Source organism: Dendrobates tinctorius, unplaced genomic scaffold, assembly GCF_039654945.1.
Source record: "Dendrobates tinctorius isolate UK_male_01 unplaced genomic scaffold, ASM3965494v1 ptg000060l, whole genome shotgun sequence".
In the NCBI taxonomy this organism is placed as follows: domain Eukaryota; kingdom Metazoa; phylum Chordata; class Amphibia; order Anura; family Dendrobatidae; genus Dendrobates; species Dendrobates tinctorius.
This window is the reverse complement of record NW_027361728.1, coordinates 74048023-74069603: the sequence shown is the minus strand read 5'-3', so window position 1 is coordinate 74069603 and position 21581 is coordinate 74048023. Positions and strand designations below refer to the sequence as shown.

The 21581-nt window shown below is 41.7% G+C and overlaps 1 protein-coding gene across 1 annotated transcript in view; it reads left to right on the top strand.

Moving 5' to 3' along the window:
- The window catches only part of MED12L (mediator complex subunit 12L), a 1194146-nt gene that overhangs the window by 1014353 nt on the left and 158212 nt on the right, over nucleotides 1–21581 (top strand). Inside the window, 3 exon segments of the mRNA XM_073579151.1 lie at nucleotides 2562–2655; nucleotides 4352–4365; nucleotides 9358–9495. Of these exon segments, the coding sequence (XP_073435252.1) occupies nucleotides 2562–2655; nucleotides 4352–4365; nucleotides 9358–9495 (246 nt within the window).

Genomic DNA, 21581 nt, shown 5'->3' with positions numbered 1-21581 from the left:
ATGTAACCTTTGTATTGTCCAATGACATCAAGCCCATGGCTTAGTAATGGAGAAGCTTATACACCTATGCATTACTAACCCTATAGTTGTAAGGTAAATAAACACAGCAATTATAAAGTATTTTATTTAAAATAAAAACAAAACACACTTTTCCATTTTTATTTAAAAATACCAAGCACAGTTATACTCACCTAATGCCCATTTCATCGAATCCCTTGTCACCTGTAATAAAACAAAAATGAAAAAACAACCATATCCCTTACCTGTCTGTCCTTCTGTCCCACTTCATAATCCATATTTGTGGATAAATACAGTAGTTTTCAACCTCAACGGTGCCAAGACACGACCGTCCAGACAGAGAACCACTGTTTGAATGAGCTGCTGCGAGCTCAGCTTCGGTGACCAGTGGTGACCTCACCCTCAATTCATCATTGTTTGTGCTTCCCCACCTCAATACATCATCATTCACTGTCACCCTTCCCAAATCCTCAATTCATCATTATTTGTGCTCCCTTCATTACATCATCATTCACTGTCCCCATCCCACACTCTTAATTCATCATCATTTGCTACCCCCCAAACCTATTTAACTCACGTTATTGAAAAAAAAGTTTTTCATACTTACCTCTCATAACCCCCTGTAGGAGCAGCTCCCCTTCTGGTGTCCTGACGAGTGGCGCACAATGACTTCATTGGATACGCATCATCACCACTGTGCCACAGAACAGGCAGAGGGACTCCATTGGAGCTGCACGGCTGTTCAGTGGAGATCCATTAAGATTTAATGGGACCCTTATTCATTGACAAAACAATGGGCACCATAAACCAGAGCCAGGATGCAAGATTCTAGCCAGGTATGCTTTCCTCTAAAATGGGGTAGCTTTTCAAGAAGAAATAGTTTGAAGATCTAATCAGGGACCATGGACACAGATGTAACTAGTCCAGCGCCATCCCTAGCTGGCTTCTCCCAACATTGGAAGAAGAGTTCCTAAGGACTTGGCTCTAGCACCAATGGGAAAATGTTAAAACATAACTGTTTCTGTGCAATTAAAAATGTGAGACCAAGCAAAAAAATAAAAAATTATCCATAAGCTTACACGTTTCGGGTTGGCAACCATTAGGCTACGTTCACTCATTCAGTAATTGGTCAGTATTTTATCTCTGTATTTGTAAGCATAATAGAAACACGTCACCACTTTGGCATTTTTCACCCCTTCTTGGGTTTGGCTTATAAATACTGATGTAAAATACTGACCAAATACATAACGAAGGAACATGGCCTAATTAATAGTTTTGATCCTTAATCTTTTTTTATCTATTTGCTTTTCACACCATGTTTTTATTTACATAATAAGGCCACATTAACACATTCAGTATTTGGTGAGTTTTTTACTTACGTATTTGTAAGCCAAAACCAGGAGTGGGTGAAAAATGGTGGTGCAAATGTTTCTACTATGCTTTTCCTCTGACCCTTCCACTCCTGGTTTTGTTTACAAATACTGGTGTAAAAAACTCATCAATTACTCTGTGTGCACATGGCCTAAGGAGCATTGCAGCTTTAAGTCTCCTCATCTCGACATGCTTAGCAGGTCATTCTCCGCAAGGAGAAATAATACTTCTTGGATATCGGTCAGACGCCTATCTCACAGCCAAACCAGATCTCACACTTTGCACTGACGAGGGGCAGTACCCCAAAACAAAGTGTCTGCAAATTGAGATTCTGGCTTGGCTTTTATCCTAAGTCATGTAACAAAGCTCGACATTGACTTTTAGGATTGCTACTTCCAATAGGTGGCACTAGAGTTCCAGTCCTCTTCCTCTCTGAAGAGACAATTTGCATAATTAGCATGGCCTAAAAGTTATGTTTTAACATTCTGCCATTCTGACATTGGTGCTGGAGCCCAGTCCTCATTGACCCCTCTTCCATTTTTGACCTTGATACCAGCCTGGTGTGTTCCTACATTCCATTCACCAGACCATGGCCAAACAAGGTCTACCAGGATTCAAACGGTTTTCACACTGAATTGTCCTCCCTGGGAGATGAACTGATTATCATTTTTTCCTTCTCACAACACTGCCACTGCTATAGTTGACTCATGTGTGTACATAAGGAGAGACCTGTCAATCAAGTGAAGAGGTGCAGCAAGAAGTTGGCCGATGGCAGGGCCAGATTAGTCTTGTCTCTGCCTATGGTTTCCAGGTGGTCTTCAAACTATGTATTACATGTATAGTGCCCCTTCCGGTCAAGGCCCTAGAGCAGTACAACTATTGAGATATTCATAATAACATAACTAAATGCAGACACAGGAAGTGCCATTTCTTACTGACTCTAGAGAATCCATAATAAGTAAATGACCCCCTGTGTGGAAATCTAGGTAACATACAGTTGTATTTAATATAAAAGCGATTACAAGAAAGATTAGAAAAAGAAATACCATTTTCTTATCAAATGCTGTATAAGATTTCAGGAACACTCTGGACATCAAGGATACTTGTATCATGTTAATAAAATCATGCATCTGGTCCTCATTTACAATATATTCTGCTTTTCTTGGCCAAAGGTTGGGGGCATGTTTGACGCGGTGCAGAGAAGCACACAATGGACTGCAGATTGGGCTGTGTTGCTTCTTCAGATTATTACTTCAGGGACAGTTGGTAAGTTCTGGGTAGTTATCTTTATTCACAAATTGTTTATACTTAGATTTTTGTTTAGATTTTTGATATTTGTTTTCTGCATTTTCTCTTTTCATTGAACAATGCTGCTTTTATCTTTTGCTATCATATGGTATTTTCTTTTTCTTGAAAATTAGGATACACATTGACATTTACTTTTTGCATCTCTGAATATCTTCCTAATAAAGTTTAATTAAAGTAAATAAATAAATAATTAAATGCATAAATAGATACCGGTAATTATATTGGATTCTTCAGTTGGAAATACCATTACATTTTTTATGGGTTTTGCACAGCCCAAATGTCCACATTTAGAGTGTGAAATTTTCTATAATCTAATAAATGATATTAAAATGTTCCATGCAAAAATAAATAAGTAAATAAATAAATAATACCAATAAAGGACTAAGCTAAATGTGCCAGAATTCTCACCTAAGTTGACAGTTTTGCAGTGCCCCTCCTCCCTGCTGCTGCCCAGATCTCACAATGCTCATCACAAGCTTCAGCTGTTAGACCGGCTGGGCGGGTTGACATGGATTTTCAAACTGGCATGAATTTTCAAACTGAGCATACCAGCCTCATCAGGTGTAAAGGGAAACTGTCGTGAATGCTATTAAAATATGTGGGGATAAACTGAAAGTTAATAGCGTTTTAAAGCTGTGTGGCCATCGCGCTGAAAGCCTCCAACTTTTAGGCATACAGGTATGCCAATGCAGCCACAGTCACTGCTCAGTATATGGAGAGTGGCTGACAGACTTTTCTGGAGCATATCAGAGCAGCAATGGCTGTCGGTCAATGTGCTAGGGCACAACATCCTGTCATAAACCTCCTGATCTGTATGATGATAAACAGCTAAACCACCAAGGAGTCAGCCTACTTGACAAATAACTCAAAGACCTAGTGTTCAACAGAGTCCTGAGACATAAAACCCACACAAATCAAAAATCTGTAGAAAGAGCAATGACAAAAGATAGACCTAAAACAGAATATGCTCAGCAAACTGGAAACTGCAACCTGAACCCAAAATTAGGCCATGAAAGACACAAACCATGGAAGACATCACCCGCCCCACACAGAGAAAAGCAGAGCAGTGGCAGTGCTCATCTGAGTGGAAAACACTCATGCAAATGGACCAATTGCCTGTAACATAGTCACCATAGTAAGCAATCCAAGTTGTCCTATGCATGGCATTACAAGATATAAAGCCACACAATGTCACCTCTGATTATCAGTAGCTAGAACATCAAGGGTCTGAACACATTTTTACGTAAGGCAGATGTCCCAGACCTCAATCAAAGACTGAAAAACAGAAAAATATTGATATACAGATTCTCCTGAAGACGTGGACTAAAGCAGATAATGAATCCCCTGTTCCCACCAGATACAGGAAACACTGTCCCTGCACTAGAAAACAAAAGCCCTAAACAGGGCCGGAGCTCAGGAGGAATATTAGTCTGGTATAAGGAAGAGCTTCATGAAGATATCAGAGCAGTGAAGAGAAGAGACAGCTACATCTGGGTAAGAATAAGCCGCTCAGTCCTAACCTCTTGGACTGACATCTACTTTTATGCAGCATATGTAGCTCCTCCGGAGACTCCAAACTTCAAGCCAGACAGCTTTGAGACCCTACAGAGTGAATTTGCCCATTTCCAGACTCTGAACAACATTCTTATTGGAGACCTCCATTCAAGAATGGGAAGGGAAAGAGACTATCTGACCACTGATGGAATCATCTATATATTCGGAACAGATACTGACTGTGACAACCCAATACACACTGAGAGAAACAACTATGACTGCACAGTCAATAAAAGTGGCAGAGCACTGTGGAACCTATGTCAAAACCTCAAACTTTTTATTTTAAATGGCTGCACAAACGGAGTCATTGGGAAGAAACACCCTAAACTCCCACGTGGGCGCAGCGTGATAGAATATGTTATCACAGATATGGACCCTACAAACATTGGATTCTTTATAGTCACAATCACCATCACAAACTCTGCAGCAGTCCGGCCTCTTTAGCGTGTCTCCATCCTTCAAATGGCCCAAGATGTCGGCCTCAAAATATACAAATGCCATCAACAGACCATAGATCAAGGAGAAGCTCCATCGCTTCCATAATAACGTGTATGAACTTAACCCAAAAGGAATACACCTAATGTTAAGGGACCTCAACAAAATTAAATGCAGAAATGTCCGACCTGAAAAGATGCAGCAACAAGTGGCTGAGTAAACAAAATCCTAACAACTAATTTGACAAGGAATGTAAAACCATAACAAAGGCCCTAAGAATGGCTTCAAATGAAAACAATGACCCAAACAACCCCACTCTGAGAGAATGAGTAACAAAAAGAACCAGGGTAAAATATGCTAAAAGATCATTACAAAGTTTATTTTTACAGAAAATGACCAAATAACAGTATAAGAGTATTATGAGTACATGTGCAAATCAGTGATTAGAACTCTAGGTATATAGGCCGTGGAAGAGGTCAGGACATGAATACAGTAATTAACCAGAGACAGCATAGGTTTGTAGCAAACAAGTCATGCCAGATTAATCTAATTTCCTTCTATGATGGAATCACTGACTGGGTGGATCAGGGAAATGTGGTAGATATACTATATCTTGACTTCAGCAAAGCATTTGATAAAATATCTCATACTATCATTACTGAAAAAAAGACCAAGTATGGGATTGACAAGGCTATAGTTAGGTGGATTCATAAATGGCTCAGTGATTGTACTCAAAGAGTGGTAATAAATGGTTGCATATCCAATTGGAAGAGTGTTTCAAGTGGGGTACCACAAGGCTCTGTCCTGGCCCCAGTGTTGTTCAGCATTTTTATAAATTATCTAGATAAGGGAACTGAAGGTAAACTGATGAAATTTGCAGATGAAGCAAAGCTAGGAAGGATGATTAACTCTAGAAAAGACAGAGAAAGGATTCAGAAGGATCTAGATAAGCTTGAACAATGGGCAGTGACTAATAGAATGGTATTTAAAAAGGAGAAATGCAAGATACTACATCTGGGCAAGAAAAACAAAAATTACATCTGTAGAATGGGAGGAATAGAACTAAGCAACAGCACATGTGAAAAAACTTGGGTATACTAGTAGATCACAGGCTGTACATGAGTCAACAGTGTGATGCAGCAGAAAAAATGGCAAACACCGTTCAAGGATGTATTAAGAGAAACATAGAGTCTAGATCACGTGAAATAATTATCCCCCTATACTCCTCCTTGGTCAGGCCTCAACTGAAATACTGTGTCCCATTCTGGGCAGCACATTTAAAAAAAAGTTGAAAAACTGGAGCAAGTTCAGAGAAGAGCTACCAGGATGGTGAGCAGACTGCAAAGTATGTCTTATGAGGGACAGTTAAAGGATCTGGGAATGTTTAGCTTGCAAAAAAGAAGGCTAAGATGAGACGTAATAGCTGTCTACAAATATCTACAGTTGTGCTCAAAAGTTTACACACTCTGGCAGAGTTTTTGCTTTCTTGGCCGTTTTCAGAGAATATGAATTATAACACCAAAACTTTTTCCCCATTCATAGTTAGTGGTTAAGTGAAGCCATTTATTTTCAAACTACTGTTTTTTCTCTTTTTAAATCATAATGACAACCCAAAACGTCCAAATGACCCTGATCAAAAATGTACATACCCCATTTCCTAATACTGTGTATTGCCCCCTCTAAAATCAATGACAGCTTGAAGTCTTTTGTGGTAGTTGTGGATGAGGTTATTTATTTTCTCAAATAAAAAGCTGCCCACTCTTCTTAGCAAAAAGCATCCAGTTTCTGTAAATTCCTGGGCCGACTAGCATGAACTGGACGCTTGAGATCTCAAAAATGAACTTTTAATTAAATAATTAAAAACTTGATACAATTCCAACTTAGCAATACTTCCCATCCAAATTTTTATGGGAAGTATTGCTCTACACCCTATAAGTTGGGATTGTATCAAGTTTTTAATTATTTAATTAAAAGTTAACTTTTAGGATCATTACGATTGTTCTACCCTGGTTTTTTGCTATTGATGTTTTTTTCATCCTTTATTGTGTCTGAGGATTTTTCGCTTGAGATCTCCCCAGAGAGGCTCAATGATATTGAGGTCATGAGACTGAGATGGCCACTCCAGAACCTTCACTTTGTTCTGCTGTGGCTAATGGCAGGTCAACTTGGCCCTGTGTTTTTGATGGCTGTCATGTTAGAAAGTCCAAGTACGTCCCATGCGCAGCAGTATTTGCTGATAACGTGCTACATTCATCTGTCCTTCAACTTTGATCAAGTTTCCTGTGCCTTTGTGGCTCACACATCCCTAAAACATCAGAGATCCACCTCCGATCAATGAGTGGAAAAGGCTGCCATGAGAGGTGGTAAGTTCTCCTTCAATGGAAGTATTCAAATAGAGGCTGGACAGATTTCTGAGATGGTTTAGTGAATCCTGCATTGAGCAAGGGGTTAGACACGATGACCCTTGAGGTCCTTTCCAACGCTAGCATTCTATGATAGTTTATGTCAAACAAATAGACAATATAACTGATGTGTATTAATAAATGTGATTATGAAAGATATGTCATAAGTGTTCCAGGAATAATTGCATACTCTATGTTGCCCTATTGGGTAACATACATTCATTGCTGGTGTAATGTGACATAGACCAAAGACTAGTGTCAATATCATAACAGGAGACTCATATTTGGGCACATTGCATATTGCAAAAAAAAGTAAAACTAAATTTATGTAATGTATTCACCCATTGTGTATGTCCTGCCTGGACATCGGCGTCATTCTCCCAAGCACGCTTTGCGTGATGTCGCTTCCTCAGGAGGTCTAGAGACCTTCAGCATCACGTGGGCACTGCCAATCAACTGGAAGAAAACTAATATCATGGTGTTCCAGAAAAGAAAGCAGAAACCTGCTGCCCATCCCCCTTCATAGTAGACAACTGTCCACTTACAGAAACCAACCAGTTCACTTAACTTGGCCTAGAACTCAGCCAATCAGTGAGCTTTAAGCAAGCCATCAGAAGATGTCTATATCATCTCAAGGAATCTGTAATCATCTGGCTAAAATATTTTGATACCATCATTACTCCAATCCTTCTGTATAGCAACGAAGTCCAGGGGTTCAGTCTTATACCCAAACTGGTCAAATCAGAACGCTGGGCCAACAAAAATATTCTACCTAGAGTTCTGAAAACTCCTCCTCCAAGTCATCGGAATACATCAACCAGTGCCTACCGAGCAGAGCTGGGCAGAATCCCACTACACCTTGCGCTCCAGATGAAGGAGCTATCATTCAAGGCTCATTTACAAAGTAGCAGTCTCAGCTACTACCATCACAAAGCCTTGCTACATCGAGAAGCCCCAGGAGAATGAAGCATCGCAACACAAATCACCAAAAACCTGCTTAACCAAACCACCAAGGTGCATGGCCTGAAAAAAGGCAAAATCTTGAAGACAGTATACAAAAGCAAAGAGGAATGTATCTACATCTAGAGGAACTATATAAACAAATCACAAACTGATAATATACCGGAACCTACATAGGAAATACAAACTGATCCCATATCTAGGGAAACTAGCAAACCCCAAATAGCAACAGATCCACTGGTCCGCCCATCTCTAGTCATCACCAGTCATGCAGTGATGACGTCCTATCTATCACCACATCATGTAGGACCTCTACAGCCAATCACTGACCTCTGCGGTTATATGCAAGCATCACAATTGCGACAGGTATGGCTGCAATAATCATATTAACTATGGTTGACCATTAAGGACCAGAGTGGCAGGAAACACATGGATATTTTTCAATTCTGAAAGAAAACAAAAAATACTCAAGAAGACAACCTTTGCCTACATGCTTCTTAGTAGATGTTATGGAATTGCTTTGTTGTTAGTTTCCTCACTGTTTCCTAACTATTTTCTGCAGTGGCTAAGTCGGTCATGCCATGTGTTACTTGGTCGCCCATTCATTTCAGTGAACATGTTTTATTACTACATTTACCCTGTAGGGTATTTCCATAGGATAAGAGAGGTGAAGAATATGGTGTAAGATTTGTAATTATTTAGGTTGTTTAGTCTGGTGTCTCTATGTTTTTAAAAATTCATCTGGGGTCTGTGTTTATTTATGCAGTTTTGTCAGGGGTATGTATTTAGGGGTTTTAGTCTGCATTAGCTAAGGGGGTTGAGTATGAGGTCTATAGTTAATTAGTAATTTTCAATCATTTCCAGGGGTCTGTATTATCTTAGTGGGTCCCTGAGGTCTATTTTCACTTTTAGTCATGATGAAAGTAGTTCACATGCCATTGGTGTAAATGACTGTGGCATAAGGTAAAATATATTGCATTCTTTTCAAAATCTACCAGATGTCTCTTTCCAAAACTTGGTCAGTATCAAACTGTTCTATTCAGTTTTGGGATCCATGGAAATACTATGATCTAAAAACCTATTTGCTGAATCGATCAAATCTAATATAAATATGCAAATTAATGAAGAAATATATGAGAATTACAACATCTGGAATGACTTCAATGACCAAACAATTAACTCATATTTTGAGAACATTTCACATTTTCTACCTAATGATTTCCCCCCTCGGGCAATACAGGGGTAACACACTTGTTGCTATTTTCTCTCCGAGTAATGAAAAAGCTCATGTGTCTTTTCTTCCTTTCACAGTGAATTATTCACAACTGTTCTTGATATGCTGGGTGTCCTTATTAATGGGAGCCTCGCTTCTGATCTCTCCAGTGTCTGTCAAGGAAGTTCAGAGGAGAACAAAAGGGCTTATATGAACCTGGTGAAGAAGCTTAAGGTAGTATTGCATGCTGAGTCCTACCGTGCCACTGACAATATCCAGAAGGAAAATAAAATATGTGTTTTAATGAAAAACATAGGTTTGTGCTATAGAATTTCTCAATACTTTACATTGAATAATGTCTATAGTACATTTAGACACTTAGTCTGTGATCACAGTTCTCTATTTTTTTCTGCATGTTAAAACAATGATCAATGAAAAGCTGTCAAAAGATTCTACTGCTTGAAAGGTATCAAAGGATCTATTGCGATCTGATTTTTATTTTAAGAAGACCTGTCAGTTCTCCTGACATGTCTATTACAGGTAATACTTGTGTTTTTCATAGTGGAACCATTTAAGAGCTTCTTCTTTTAGAACTTTGTGTTTTGCAGTGTGTTGTTCCTCTATTATTGCTCTTGGAACAACAAATGGCAACTGGATGTGACCTGTGATGACTTTCTTAGGGTACCGTCACACATAGCGACTCCCCAGCGATCCCGACAACGATATCAACGTGTCAGGATCGCTGGTGAGTCGCTACATGATCGCTGGTGAGCTGTCCAACAGGGAGCTTCACCAGCGATCAGCACCAGTGACGCTAAGCGGGCGCGTCCCTGTGTACATTAGTTACCAGCGCGCTGATGCAGGGAGCTGGTAACTAAGGTACACATCGGGTTTCAAAGGGACGTGCATCACTTAGAAACCCGATGTGCTCCCTGCATCAGCATGCTGGTAACTAATGTACACAGAGGGTTTCCAAGCACAGCGCAGTGCTTAGAAACCCTGCGTTTACCTTAGTTACCAGCTGATCGCTGGTCTCCCGCCTGTCACACACAGCGATGCGTGCTGGCCAGCGGGAGACCAGCGACCAAAAAAATGTCCAGGGCTTTCCAACAGCGATCAGTGATACCGGCAGGGGGGCCGGGCACTGATTGCTGTCACACACAGCGATCTCGTTGGTGAGATCGCTGTTATGTCACAAAACTTGTGACTCAGCAGCGATCTCGCTAGCGAGATCGCTATGTGTGACGGGGCCCTTAGACAGCATAGGTTAAAGGGGGTTTCCTATAAAATCAGTTGGCCACTTTATCTTAATTTTAAGTTAAATTCACCTCCTATTTTTGTTGGTGCACCTTAACTCACAAACTGCACGTTTTTCATGTTCTCAAAATGGTTGATTATGGTAGAACATGTGGCCAGATCTGTCCATCAGCCGCCTCCAATTAAAAAATGTCTTTCCTATGTACAGTGTTTTTTAATTGGATCTGATGGATATTTTGGGAAATGTAGTGCTATGCAGCCTGTGAAGAAAACTGCACTAATAAGTGGTTGGAGAAGAATGTGAAATACTTATATACTAGTAGGTGCCACATAGTCATGTCCCCATCACATTCATGAAAACAGATATGTTTCATTGATTTATGATCTCAGATGAATATGAATGTAATATATATTATGCTGTATAATAAATTTAGTACAACATAGGGTATCAAACCTGCCATCATCAGTACATCTTAAAGATTGGGAAAACCCTATTATATTAATACTAAACCTACAAGATAAGCAAAAGCATCTTCTTTCTTATAAAAATATCATTTTATTAGAAATTACATATAATGTGGTACAAACACAATAAAAAATGAGTGTATTATCCCAGGTGGTAAGACACAGAAAAGAGGACTGATCTTATATGTAAGTTTGTTGTTTAAATTGTTCCTAATCAGTTCACCGATGAAGTCCAAGAAACCAGGCTCACTTCCTTGCCAAATAATAAAAACGTCATCTATGAATCTAAACCAGCACTGCACATGGGACGCGGCCGGTACGCCGCCCCCAAAAACATCCCTCTCCCAGTAACCCAGAAAGAGGTTTGCATAGGACGGCGCACAAGCCGCGCCCATCGCAGTGACGCGTTGCTGCACAAAAACGGTCTTTAAAAATAAAATAATTATGTGTCAAAATAAATTCAAGGAGCTCCAAAATCAGCGAGCATAGTCCAGAATCGTAACTGCTCGAGCTCAAAAAGAACCCCACCGCCTCCAGGCCGTCCACATGCCCAATACTTGAATGTAACGATTCCACGTCTACTGTTGCCAAGTGCATGTCAGGCTCAATTGATAAACCATCAATCTTCCTCAGGACGTCCGTAGTGTCTCTGACATGGGAGGGCAAGGTCTCAACCAAAGGTTGCAAGTAATGGTCAATAAATTTGCAAACGGTGTCACAGAGCCCCCCGATGCCAGAGACAATCGGACGTCCCGGGGGTATAGTTGGATTCTTGTGCACTTTAGGCAACAAGTAGAACGTGGGAACAGTCGGGTTCTCCACCAAAAGTCCCTTACAAATTTTCCTTGGAATAATCCCTTGTAAAACTGCCTCATCCAAGATTTGATATAATGGTGCCGAGAATTTCTGAGTTGGGTTCTCAGGCAACTGGATATAAGCATCCCTATCTCTCAACTGACGGAATGCCTCCCTCTCATACATGGCAGAAGGCCAAAGGACCACATTCCCCCCCTTATCTGCCTGTTTAATGACCACATCCTTGAGATCCCTTAGTTCTTTAATAGCATCCCGTTGTTTCTTAGTTAAATTCCTAGAATTCATAGTCTCAGGGAGTTTTTTAAAATCATCTAGGACTAGTTTATTAAAGATGTCAACCTGTGGACAGGAGGAAAGGGGGGAAAAGTGGTTGACCTGGGCAATAAAGAGGTGGGAAAATTACCTGCATTTGAGGGAGGCACTCCGGTTTCAAGTTCCTCCAAGATATCAATGGCTTCACGTTCCTGAGTGGTGTTAAGATCATCACCATCCTTTGGTTTCAAATGGAACTTGCGCAGAACAACCTTCCTCAGGAACAACTGAAGGTCCTTCATTGCTATAAAAAAATTAAATATATTAGAGGGAACGAAGGTGAGGCCTTTTCTCAAAACATCCATCTGGGGCTGCGTGAGACTATGGCTAGACAAATTAATTACCTCCAATTGATTTTTGGATTTCTTTTCTCTAGTTTGGGTGGGAGTGATTTTTCTCTTCATCTGTGCCTTGCCCCTCTTAGGGCCCTATCTATTAGTTCCCAGTCTCTCCCCAAAAGACGGCGGTAAAGAGGAACCAGAGGCCACATCCTCATCGACTGAGGAAACAGAAGAGAAAGACTTCCGATGAACTCTAGGGGTTGAATGTGATACTCCACGATTTCTTCTCCATCTATAAACTCTCTCATTAGCAAAACGCGTCGGGTGACAGTGAGGTGCATCAGGACCCCACATGGGTAAGGTTTTTTTTTTTTTTTCGCACGTTGGCATTTTAGCACTCTGTCACTTTGAGATCTAAGGTAGTGTTTGTTCTGGTGATTGACTATACTGGGATACCATTCCTTATATCCCCTTTTTATTCAACCTCCCTGGGCATTTTACTATTGCTGAGCAACTTATGTGGATCATGTGGCTGCCTATATTTATAAAATTACATATGTGTTACTCCGTAGCCTTTATTTGGGAGAGTTTGGGTGGTTTGTTTAATAATTTCCTACAAATTTTGTAAAACCTACCATTTTGCAATAATGTAACTAATGTGTACTATATCATAAAATTCCTGGTGCATCTTTTCTGTGTCTTACCACCTGGGATAATACACTCATTTTTTATTGTGTTTGTACCACATTATATGTAATTTCTAATAAAATGATATTTTTATAAGAAAGAAGATGCTTTTGCTTATATATTGTCTGGGGCAATTTAGACTCCAGCTTCTCTTGTAGGTTTTGTATAATAAATTTGTGGTATTGCATTGTTCCATAGTTACTTGTATTTTATGTTCCTCTTTGTGGCTAAATTTGGTTGCATATAGTTATGTCTACCTTCGGCTTTACATTTTGTTGACCACGCATCTGGAGTAATGTTCTAAACTTTCCAAATTGTTGAGTCTTACTGCTGCATATTGCCTTCTGGTGGAACTAAAGAGGCCAATGCTTAAGTTGTAGAAAGCATGAAGGGTAGCGCTTAAAATTTGTGTCCGAGCAATGACTTGTCGACTTTGTGCACAGCTCTTCCACTTTCTGGAGTAAAATGAGGAAGCACAGTAAAGGCCCTGTCACACTAAGCGATATCGCTAGCAATATCACTGTAACGTCACTGATTTTGTGACGTAGCAACGATATTGCTAGCGATATCGCTGTGTGTGATACTTACCTCCGACCGGCTCCCCTGCTGGTTATCGCGCGAGAACGTCCTGGACCGTTTCTCATCGTCAACTTCCTGCTGTGCTTCCTGTGGCGCCGACGAGCGACTCGTGGACACGGGCGGGAGGACGTATGGATCGCCTCGTCTGACAGGTAAGTAGCGACCGCTGACCGCTGCTATGTCGCTGATGAGATCTGCCTGTGTGGCAGCTCACTAGCGACCACTTAGCGATGCACCAGCGATCCTGACCGCGTAATATCGCTGGTCGGGATCGCTGGTGCATCGCTAAGTGTGACAGTATCTTTAGTGGTTCAAATAAGTAGATTGGTAGAAAAAAGTAGGTTAATAGAGAACAATTAGTGCAATAGGATATTTGGTAGAGATTAGGTGATAGGAGATAAGACTACTTTTTAATACTCAATTTACACCAAGACGATGGTGCTTTGTCAGTGTATAGAGGCTAGAAAAATCTTTTAACATACTAAATGTGCCAACATCCAAATATATTTTAATAGCCAAAAGTATAGTATGCCAATACAGTGTCCTCTTGACTTATTAAACATAAGTCCCAACTGAATCAAAAAGTATAGTGGATAGTTCTTTTATAAAATGTGTATAAAAAAGTTATAGAAAAATATATGCTAATGCATAGGCATACCGATGAATTTGTGCCCATAAATTTGGGGTCTCAAACAAAACAATGAATATGGGACTGGAATTTGCCATTGGCAAATGAACCTCTTAAAACTTCAAATTGGCCAGTGCATTGACACAAGGATTAGCTCTATGGTATTGCTATTGAATTCATAATCAGCTTTTCGAAGTAGAATCTATGTCAACAATGAAAATACTGTGATTTTTAAAATGTACAGCACGTTCAATTTTTTTGTTCATATTTTTAATGTGAATAAAGTTAAAAATCTCCTATTCACATGCAATGCCGAAATGGCTTTAAAGAGGATCTGTTACTTTTGCTATAGATATGTTTTTACCTGGTCTGTTGTGAGTTCATTTTCCCCTTCACCATTGAGGTCTGATGAACTCCCTCTTCTGGTAAAGGAAGGTAGTGAGGCTGATTACCAAGCACATGAGCAGAATGATGATGACTGGGTGACTGGAATTGCTGACTGGATATAAGGCAGCCGACGCCCTTCTGCCTTGTGGGTGATTTCTCTGAGGGATTCTAGGAGACCAGTCTGATTCCTGCTCCTCAAAAGCTAAGTTTTCTGCTCTGCTTTTTGCATTTGTGTTTTGGTTTTGTTTTGCCTTGTTTTTCTGGATTTCTGCCATTCCCTGCTGGGGTGAGCTGAATTCTTTTTTGCTCTGTCTTCAGAAAATACCTGAGTACTGATATAGTCTTTTTGAAGCCTAGCGTCTTCAGGGCTTTTTTCCCTATCAGTCTGTTGGCTCTTGTTTTCATAGGGTTTAGGCGGATTGCAGACAGCAGCTTTTCTATCCTGTCCTATTTAGTTAGCTTGGACCCCATCATTTGCTCAGCCTATCTTTCTATCTGTGTGAGTGTTTTTTCATCTCGCTTCACCGTCATTATATGTTGGGGGCTGCCTATTGCTTTGGGGTCTGCTCTGGGGCAGTTTAGATTTCCCTTTCTGTCTTTAGGCTATTTAGTTCTCTGGCTGTGATCGAGGGGTCTAGGGCACCGTAGGAACCCCCCACGGCTACTGCTAGTTGTTGTTGATAGGTTCAGGGGTCTGCAATCCGATAGCTGCCAACTTCTCTGGTTTTCTGGACTTAGCTAGTATTTCTGTTTTTGCCTCCTACGGTGACTCATTCATAACAGAATCACCCACCCATCCGCAGATCTTGGGTACTCAATAGCAAAAAAGAATTGTAAAAAAAAAAAAAAAAAAACTGTATATTTTTTCCTCTATATCTCTGAGGCCGTAGGGGGAATTTTTTCTTCTCTCAATGGAGATAAAGCAATTGTCTGATTGTGTGGAGCAGCTCGCTGCGGAAGTGTGGGGAATTTCCGCCTACCTTGCTCATTCACATGCTGCTGAACCAAAGATCCCTACTCCTGATGTGTTTTTTGGGGATCGGTCTACATTTTTGAGTTTCAAAAATAATTGTAAATTATTTTTTGCCTTGAAGCCTAACTCGTCAGGGAGCTCCGCGCAGCAGGTTAAAATTGTCATCTCTTTGCTGCGTGGCGATCCCCAGGATTGGGCGTTTTCTTTGAAACCAGATGATCCTATTCTGACTAATGTGAACGCATTTTTTCAAGCCTTGGGGTTGCTGTATGATGAACCTAATGCTATTGATCAAGCTGAAAAGACCCTGTTGGCATTGAGCCAAGGTCGAGATTCTGCAGAATTGTACTGTCAAAAATTCCGAAAGTGGGCAGTCCTTACTACCTGGAATGATAATGCCTTGGCAGCTCTCTTTCGGAAGGGTTTGTCAGAAGCCGTAAAAGATACTATGGTGGGATTTCCTGTTCCCTCTGGTCTTGACGATTCTATGTCATTAGCCATTCAGGTTGACCGGCGTTTGCGCGAACGCAGGACTGCACGAGAGGTGTTGCCACCTGTTGAACAAGTGTCTGAACCTATGCAATGTGATAGAGTTTTGTCCAGGGAGCAACGTCAGGAGTTCAGAAGGCATAATAAGCTGTGTTTTTTTGTGGAGATGCCTCGCATATTATTTCTATCTGTCCTAAACGAGAGAAACATTTTGCACACACGTTTTCTGTGGGTGGTGTTCAACCTAAGTTTCTTCTGGCAATTACTCTGATCTGCTCCCTGTCCACATTTTCCGCCAAGGCTTTTGTGGATTCGGGAGCAGCCCTGAACCTAATAGACCTGGATTTTGCTGAACGTTGTGGATTTCCGATGACACCTCTGCGGACGCCTATCCCTTTGAGGGGGATTGATGCTCCTCCTTTGGCGAAAAATAAACCTCAGTTTTGGACCCAGGTGGTAATGCGGGTTGCCCCAGACCATCAAGAAAATTGCAGATTTTTGGTGTTGCATAATTTGCATGATACCATTGTCCTGGGGTTTCCCTGGTTGCAAATTCATAATCCAGTTTTGGATTGGAAATCTGTGTCTGTGGTGAGTTGGGGTTGTCGGTGTGCCCTTATTGAGGCTCCGTTTTTTTCCACCTCTCCTCAGTCGCACGATGTTCCTGACTATTTGGCGGACTTTTATGATGTATTTAGTGAGAATGAGTCTGCGTCTTTGCCTCCTCATAGGAGTTATGACTGTGCAATTGAACTGAGCCCGGGGTGTAAATTTCCCAAGGGTTGGCTCTTCAATTTATCTGTACCCGAGCACGAGGCTATGCGATCCTATATTAAGGAGGCGTTGAAGAAGGGTCATATTAGACCATCCTCTTCACCCTTAGGTGCCGTTTTTTTTTTCGTGGCCAAAAAGGATGGTTCATTAAGGCCTTGTATTGATTATCGTGCCCTCAACAAAATTACTATTAAATATCAATATCCGTTACCCCTGATTTCGGATCTATTCTCCAGAGTTAAAGGTGCTTGCTGGTTTACCAAGCTTGACCTCAGGGGGGCGTATAATCTTATCCGCATTAAGCATGGGGATGAATGGAAGACTGCGTTTAATACTCCGGAGGGACATTTTGAGTACCTGGTGATGCCTTCTGAGCTCACTAATGCCCCTTCTGTCTTCCAGTGCTTCATGAACGACATTTTCCGAGACTTTGTGGATAAATTTTTGATTATCTATCTGGAGGATATTTTGATCTTCTCCAAGGATTGTGATTCTCATGTGGAACATGTTTGGACTGTGTTCCGGATCTTGAGGGAGAAATCCCTGTATGTCAAAGGATCGAAATGCCTTTTTGGAGTACAGAGGATTTCATTTTTGGGATTTATTTTGTCTCCGTCAACTATTGAAATGGACCCGGCCAAGGTACAGGCTATTTATGATTGGGTTCAGCCCACTTCTTTTAAGGCCCTCCAGAAGTTTTTGGGTTTTGCTAATTTTTATCGGAAATTTATAGCAAAATTTTTTTAGTATTGCCAAGCCATTGACTGATCTGATTAAGAAGGGTGCTGATGTGTTGAATTGGTCTCCGGAGGCTGTTTCTTCCTTTCAGGAGCTGAAGCGAAGATTCACTTCTGCCCCGGTTTTGCGGCAACCTGATGTCTCACTCCCGTTCCAGGTAGAGGTGGACGCTTCTGAGATTGGTGCAGGAGCTGTTTTGTCCCAAAAGGATCCTGTAACATCTAAAATGAATCCCTGTGCTTTCTTTTCCTGAAAGCTCTCTCCATCTGAACGTAACTATGATGTGGGGAATCGGGAACTGTTAGCCATGAAATGGGCATTTGAGGAGTGGAGACATTGGTTGGAGGGAGCTAAACATCAGGTCGTGGTCCTCACTGACCACAAGAATTTGATTTACCTGGATTCGGCCACATGCTTGAACCCTAGACAGGCTAGGTGGGCCTTGTTTTTTTACACGTTTTGATTTTGTGGTCTCTTTTCTTCCTGGCACTAAGAATGTCAAGGCAGACGCCCTCTCTAGGAGCTTCTTTGCTGATTTTCCTGTGGTGCCCAAGCCTGCTACCATCTTAGGCAAAGGGATAGTTCTTTCTGCCATCTCGCCCGATTTGAGACGTGCTCTGGAAGAGTTCCAGGAGGACAAATCTGAGCGTTGTCCCAGTGGAAAGTTGTATGTTCCTGACCAGTGGAAGAAGAGAGTGATGTCTGAAGTTCATTGCTCTGCATTGGATGGTCATCCAGGTATTTTTGGTACTAGAGATCTGGTGAGTCGGTCTTTTTGGTGGCCCGCCTTGTCTCGTGATGTCAGGAATTTTGTGCAGTCCTGTGGGACTTGCTCCCGGTCTAAACCTTGTTCTCGCTCTAGTGGGTTGTTGATGCCTTTGCCGGTCCCCAGGAGGCCATGGACCCATATTTCAATGGATTTCATCTCTGATATGCCTGTCTCTCAGAGAATGACTGTTATTTGGGTGATTTGTGATAGGTTCTCTAAGATGGTTCATCTTGTACCACTCCCTAATTTGCCATCTTCCTCTGAGTTGGTGCCCCTGTTTTTGCAACAGGTGGTTCGCTTGCACGGGATTCCTGAGAACATTGTGTCTGACAGAGGAGTTCAGTTTGTGTCTAGATTTTGGAGGACTTTCTGTTCCAAGCTGGGAATTCAGTTGTCCTTCTCCTCTGCTTTTCACCCTCAGACCAATGGGCAGACGGAGAGAACAAAACCTTGGAGTCGTATTTGAGATGTCTTATTTCCGCTGATCAGGATGATTGGGTTTCATTTTTGCCCTTGGCCGAATTTGCTTTAAATAATAGAGCTAGTTCTGCCACTTTGATGTCACCTTTTTTTTGTAACTTTGGGTTTCATCCTCGATTTTCTTCAGGGCAGGTGGAGACTTCTGCCTGCCCAGGTGTTGACACTGTGGTGGAGAGAATGCACCAGATCTGGGACCAAGTGGTGGATAAGTTATCTCTCTCCCAGGAAAAGGCCCAGCGGTTTTCCAACCGACATAGGACCATTGGTCCCCAGTTTAAGGTTGGTGATATGGTTTGGTTATCATCAAAAAATATCGCTATGAAGGTGGCTTCTCCTAAGTTTAAGCCTAGATTTATTGGACCTTACAAGATTTTGTAGATTATTAATCCGGTCTCTTTTCGTTTGGCTCTTCCTGTCACATTTAAAATCCATAATGTGTTTCATAAGTCCTTGTTGAAGAGGTTTGTTGAACCAGTTGTTCCTGGGGTGGCACCTCCGGACCCTGTATTGGTTGAAGGTAACATGGAATATGAGGTAGAGAAGATACTGGATTCCCGTCTGGCTAGACGGAGACTCCAGTCAGTATTTGGTTAAGTGGAAGGGTTATGGTCAGGAGGATAATTCCTGGGTCTCTGCCTCTGATATTCATGCCAAAAGATTGGTGCGTGCCTTTCATCGGGCTCACCCTGATCGCCCTGGTGGCGTGGATGAGGGTTCGGTGACCCCTCCTCAAGGGGGAGGTACTGTTGTGAGTTCATTTTCCCCTTCACCATTGAGGTCTGATGAACTCCCTCTCCTGTGAAGGAAGGTAGTGAGGCTGATTACCAAGCACATGAGCAGAATGATGATGACTGGGTGACTGGAATTGCTGACTGGATATAAGGCAGCCGACTCCCTTCTGCCTTGCGGGTGATTTCTCTGAGGGATTCTAGGAGACCAGTCTGATTCCTGCTCCTCAAAAGATAAGTTTTCTGCTCTGCTTTTTGCATTTGTGTTTTGGTTTTGTTTTGCCTTGTTTTTCTGGATTACTGCCATTCCCTGCTGGGGTGAGCTGAAATCTTTTTTGCTCTGTCTTCAGAAAATTCCTGAGTACTGATATAGTCTTTTTGAAGCCTAGCGTCTTCAGGGCTTTTTTCCCTATCAGTCTGTTGGCTCTTGTTTTCATAGGGTTTAGGCGGATTGCAGACAGCAGCTTTTCTATCCTGTCCTATTTAGTTAGCTTGGACCCCATCATTTGCTCAGCCTATCTTTCTATCTGTGTGAGTGTTTTTTCATCTTGCTTCACCGTCATTATATGTTGGGGGCTGCCTATTGCTTTGGGGTCTGCTCTGGGGCAGTTTAGATTTCCCTTTCTGTCTTTAGGCTATTTAGTTCTCTGGCTGTGATCGAGGGTTCTAGGGCACCGTAGGAACCCCCCACGGCTACTGCTAGTTGTTGTTGATAGGTTCAGGGGTCTGCAATCCGATAGCTGCCAACTTCTCTGGTTTTCTGGACTTAGCTAGTATTTCTGTTTTTGCCTCCTACGGTGACTCATTCATAACAGAATCACCCACCCATCCACAGATCTTGGGTACTCAATTGCAAAAAAGAATTGTAAAAAAAAAAAAAAAACTGTGTATATTTTTTCCTCTATATCTCTGAGGCCGTAGGGGGAATTTTTTCTTCTCTCAATGGAGATAAAGCAATTGTCTGATTGTGTGGAGCAGCTCGCTGCGGAAGTGTGGGGAATTTCCGCCTACCTTGCTCATTCACATGCTGCTGAACCAAAGATCCCTACTCCTGATGTGCTTTTTGGGGATCGGTCTACATTTTTGAATTTCAAAAATAATTGTAAATTATTTTTTGCCTTGAAGCCTAACTCGTCAGGGAGCTCCGTGCAGCAGGTTAAAATTGTCATCTCTTTGCTGCGTGGCGATCCCCAGGATTGGGCGTTTTCTTAGAAACCAGATGATCCTATTCTGACTAATGTGAACGCATTTTTTCAAGCCTTGGGGTTGTTGTATGATGAACCTAATGCTATTGATCAGGCTGAAAATACCCTGTTGGCATTGAGCCAGGGTCGAGATTCTGCAGAATTGTACTGTCAAAAATTCCGAAAGTGGGCGGTCCTTACTACCTGGAATGATAATGCCTTGGCAGCTATCTTTCGGAAGGGTTTGTCAGAAGCCGTAAAAGATACTATGGTGGGATTTCCTGTTCCCTCTGGTCTTGACGATTCTATGTCATTAGCCATTCAGGTTGACCGGCGTTTGCGCGAACGCAGGACTGCACGAGAGGTGTTGCCACCTGTTGAACAAGTGTCTGAACCTATGCAATGTGATAGAGTTTTGTCCAGGGAGCAACGTCAGGAGTTCAGAAGGCATAATAAGCTGTGTTTTTTTGTGGAGATGCCTCGCATATTATTTCTATCTGTCCTAAACGAGAGAAACATTTTGCACACACGTTTTCTGTGGGTGGTGTTCAACCTAAGTTTCTTCTGGCAATTACTCTGATCTGCTCCCTGTCCACATTTTCCGCCAAGGCTTTTGTGGATTCGGGAGCAGCCCTGAACCTAATAGACCTGGATTTTGCTGAACGTTGTGGATTTCCGATGACACCTCTGCGGACGCCTATCCCTTTGAGGGGGATTGATGCTCCTCCTTTGGCGAAAAATAAACCTCAGTTTTGGACCCAGGTGGTAATGCG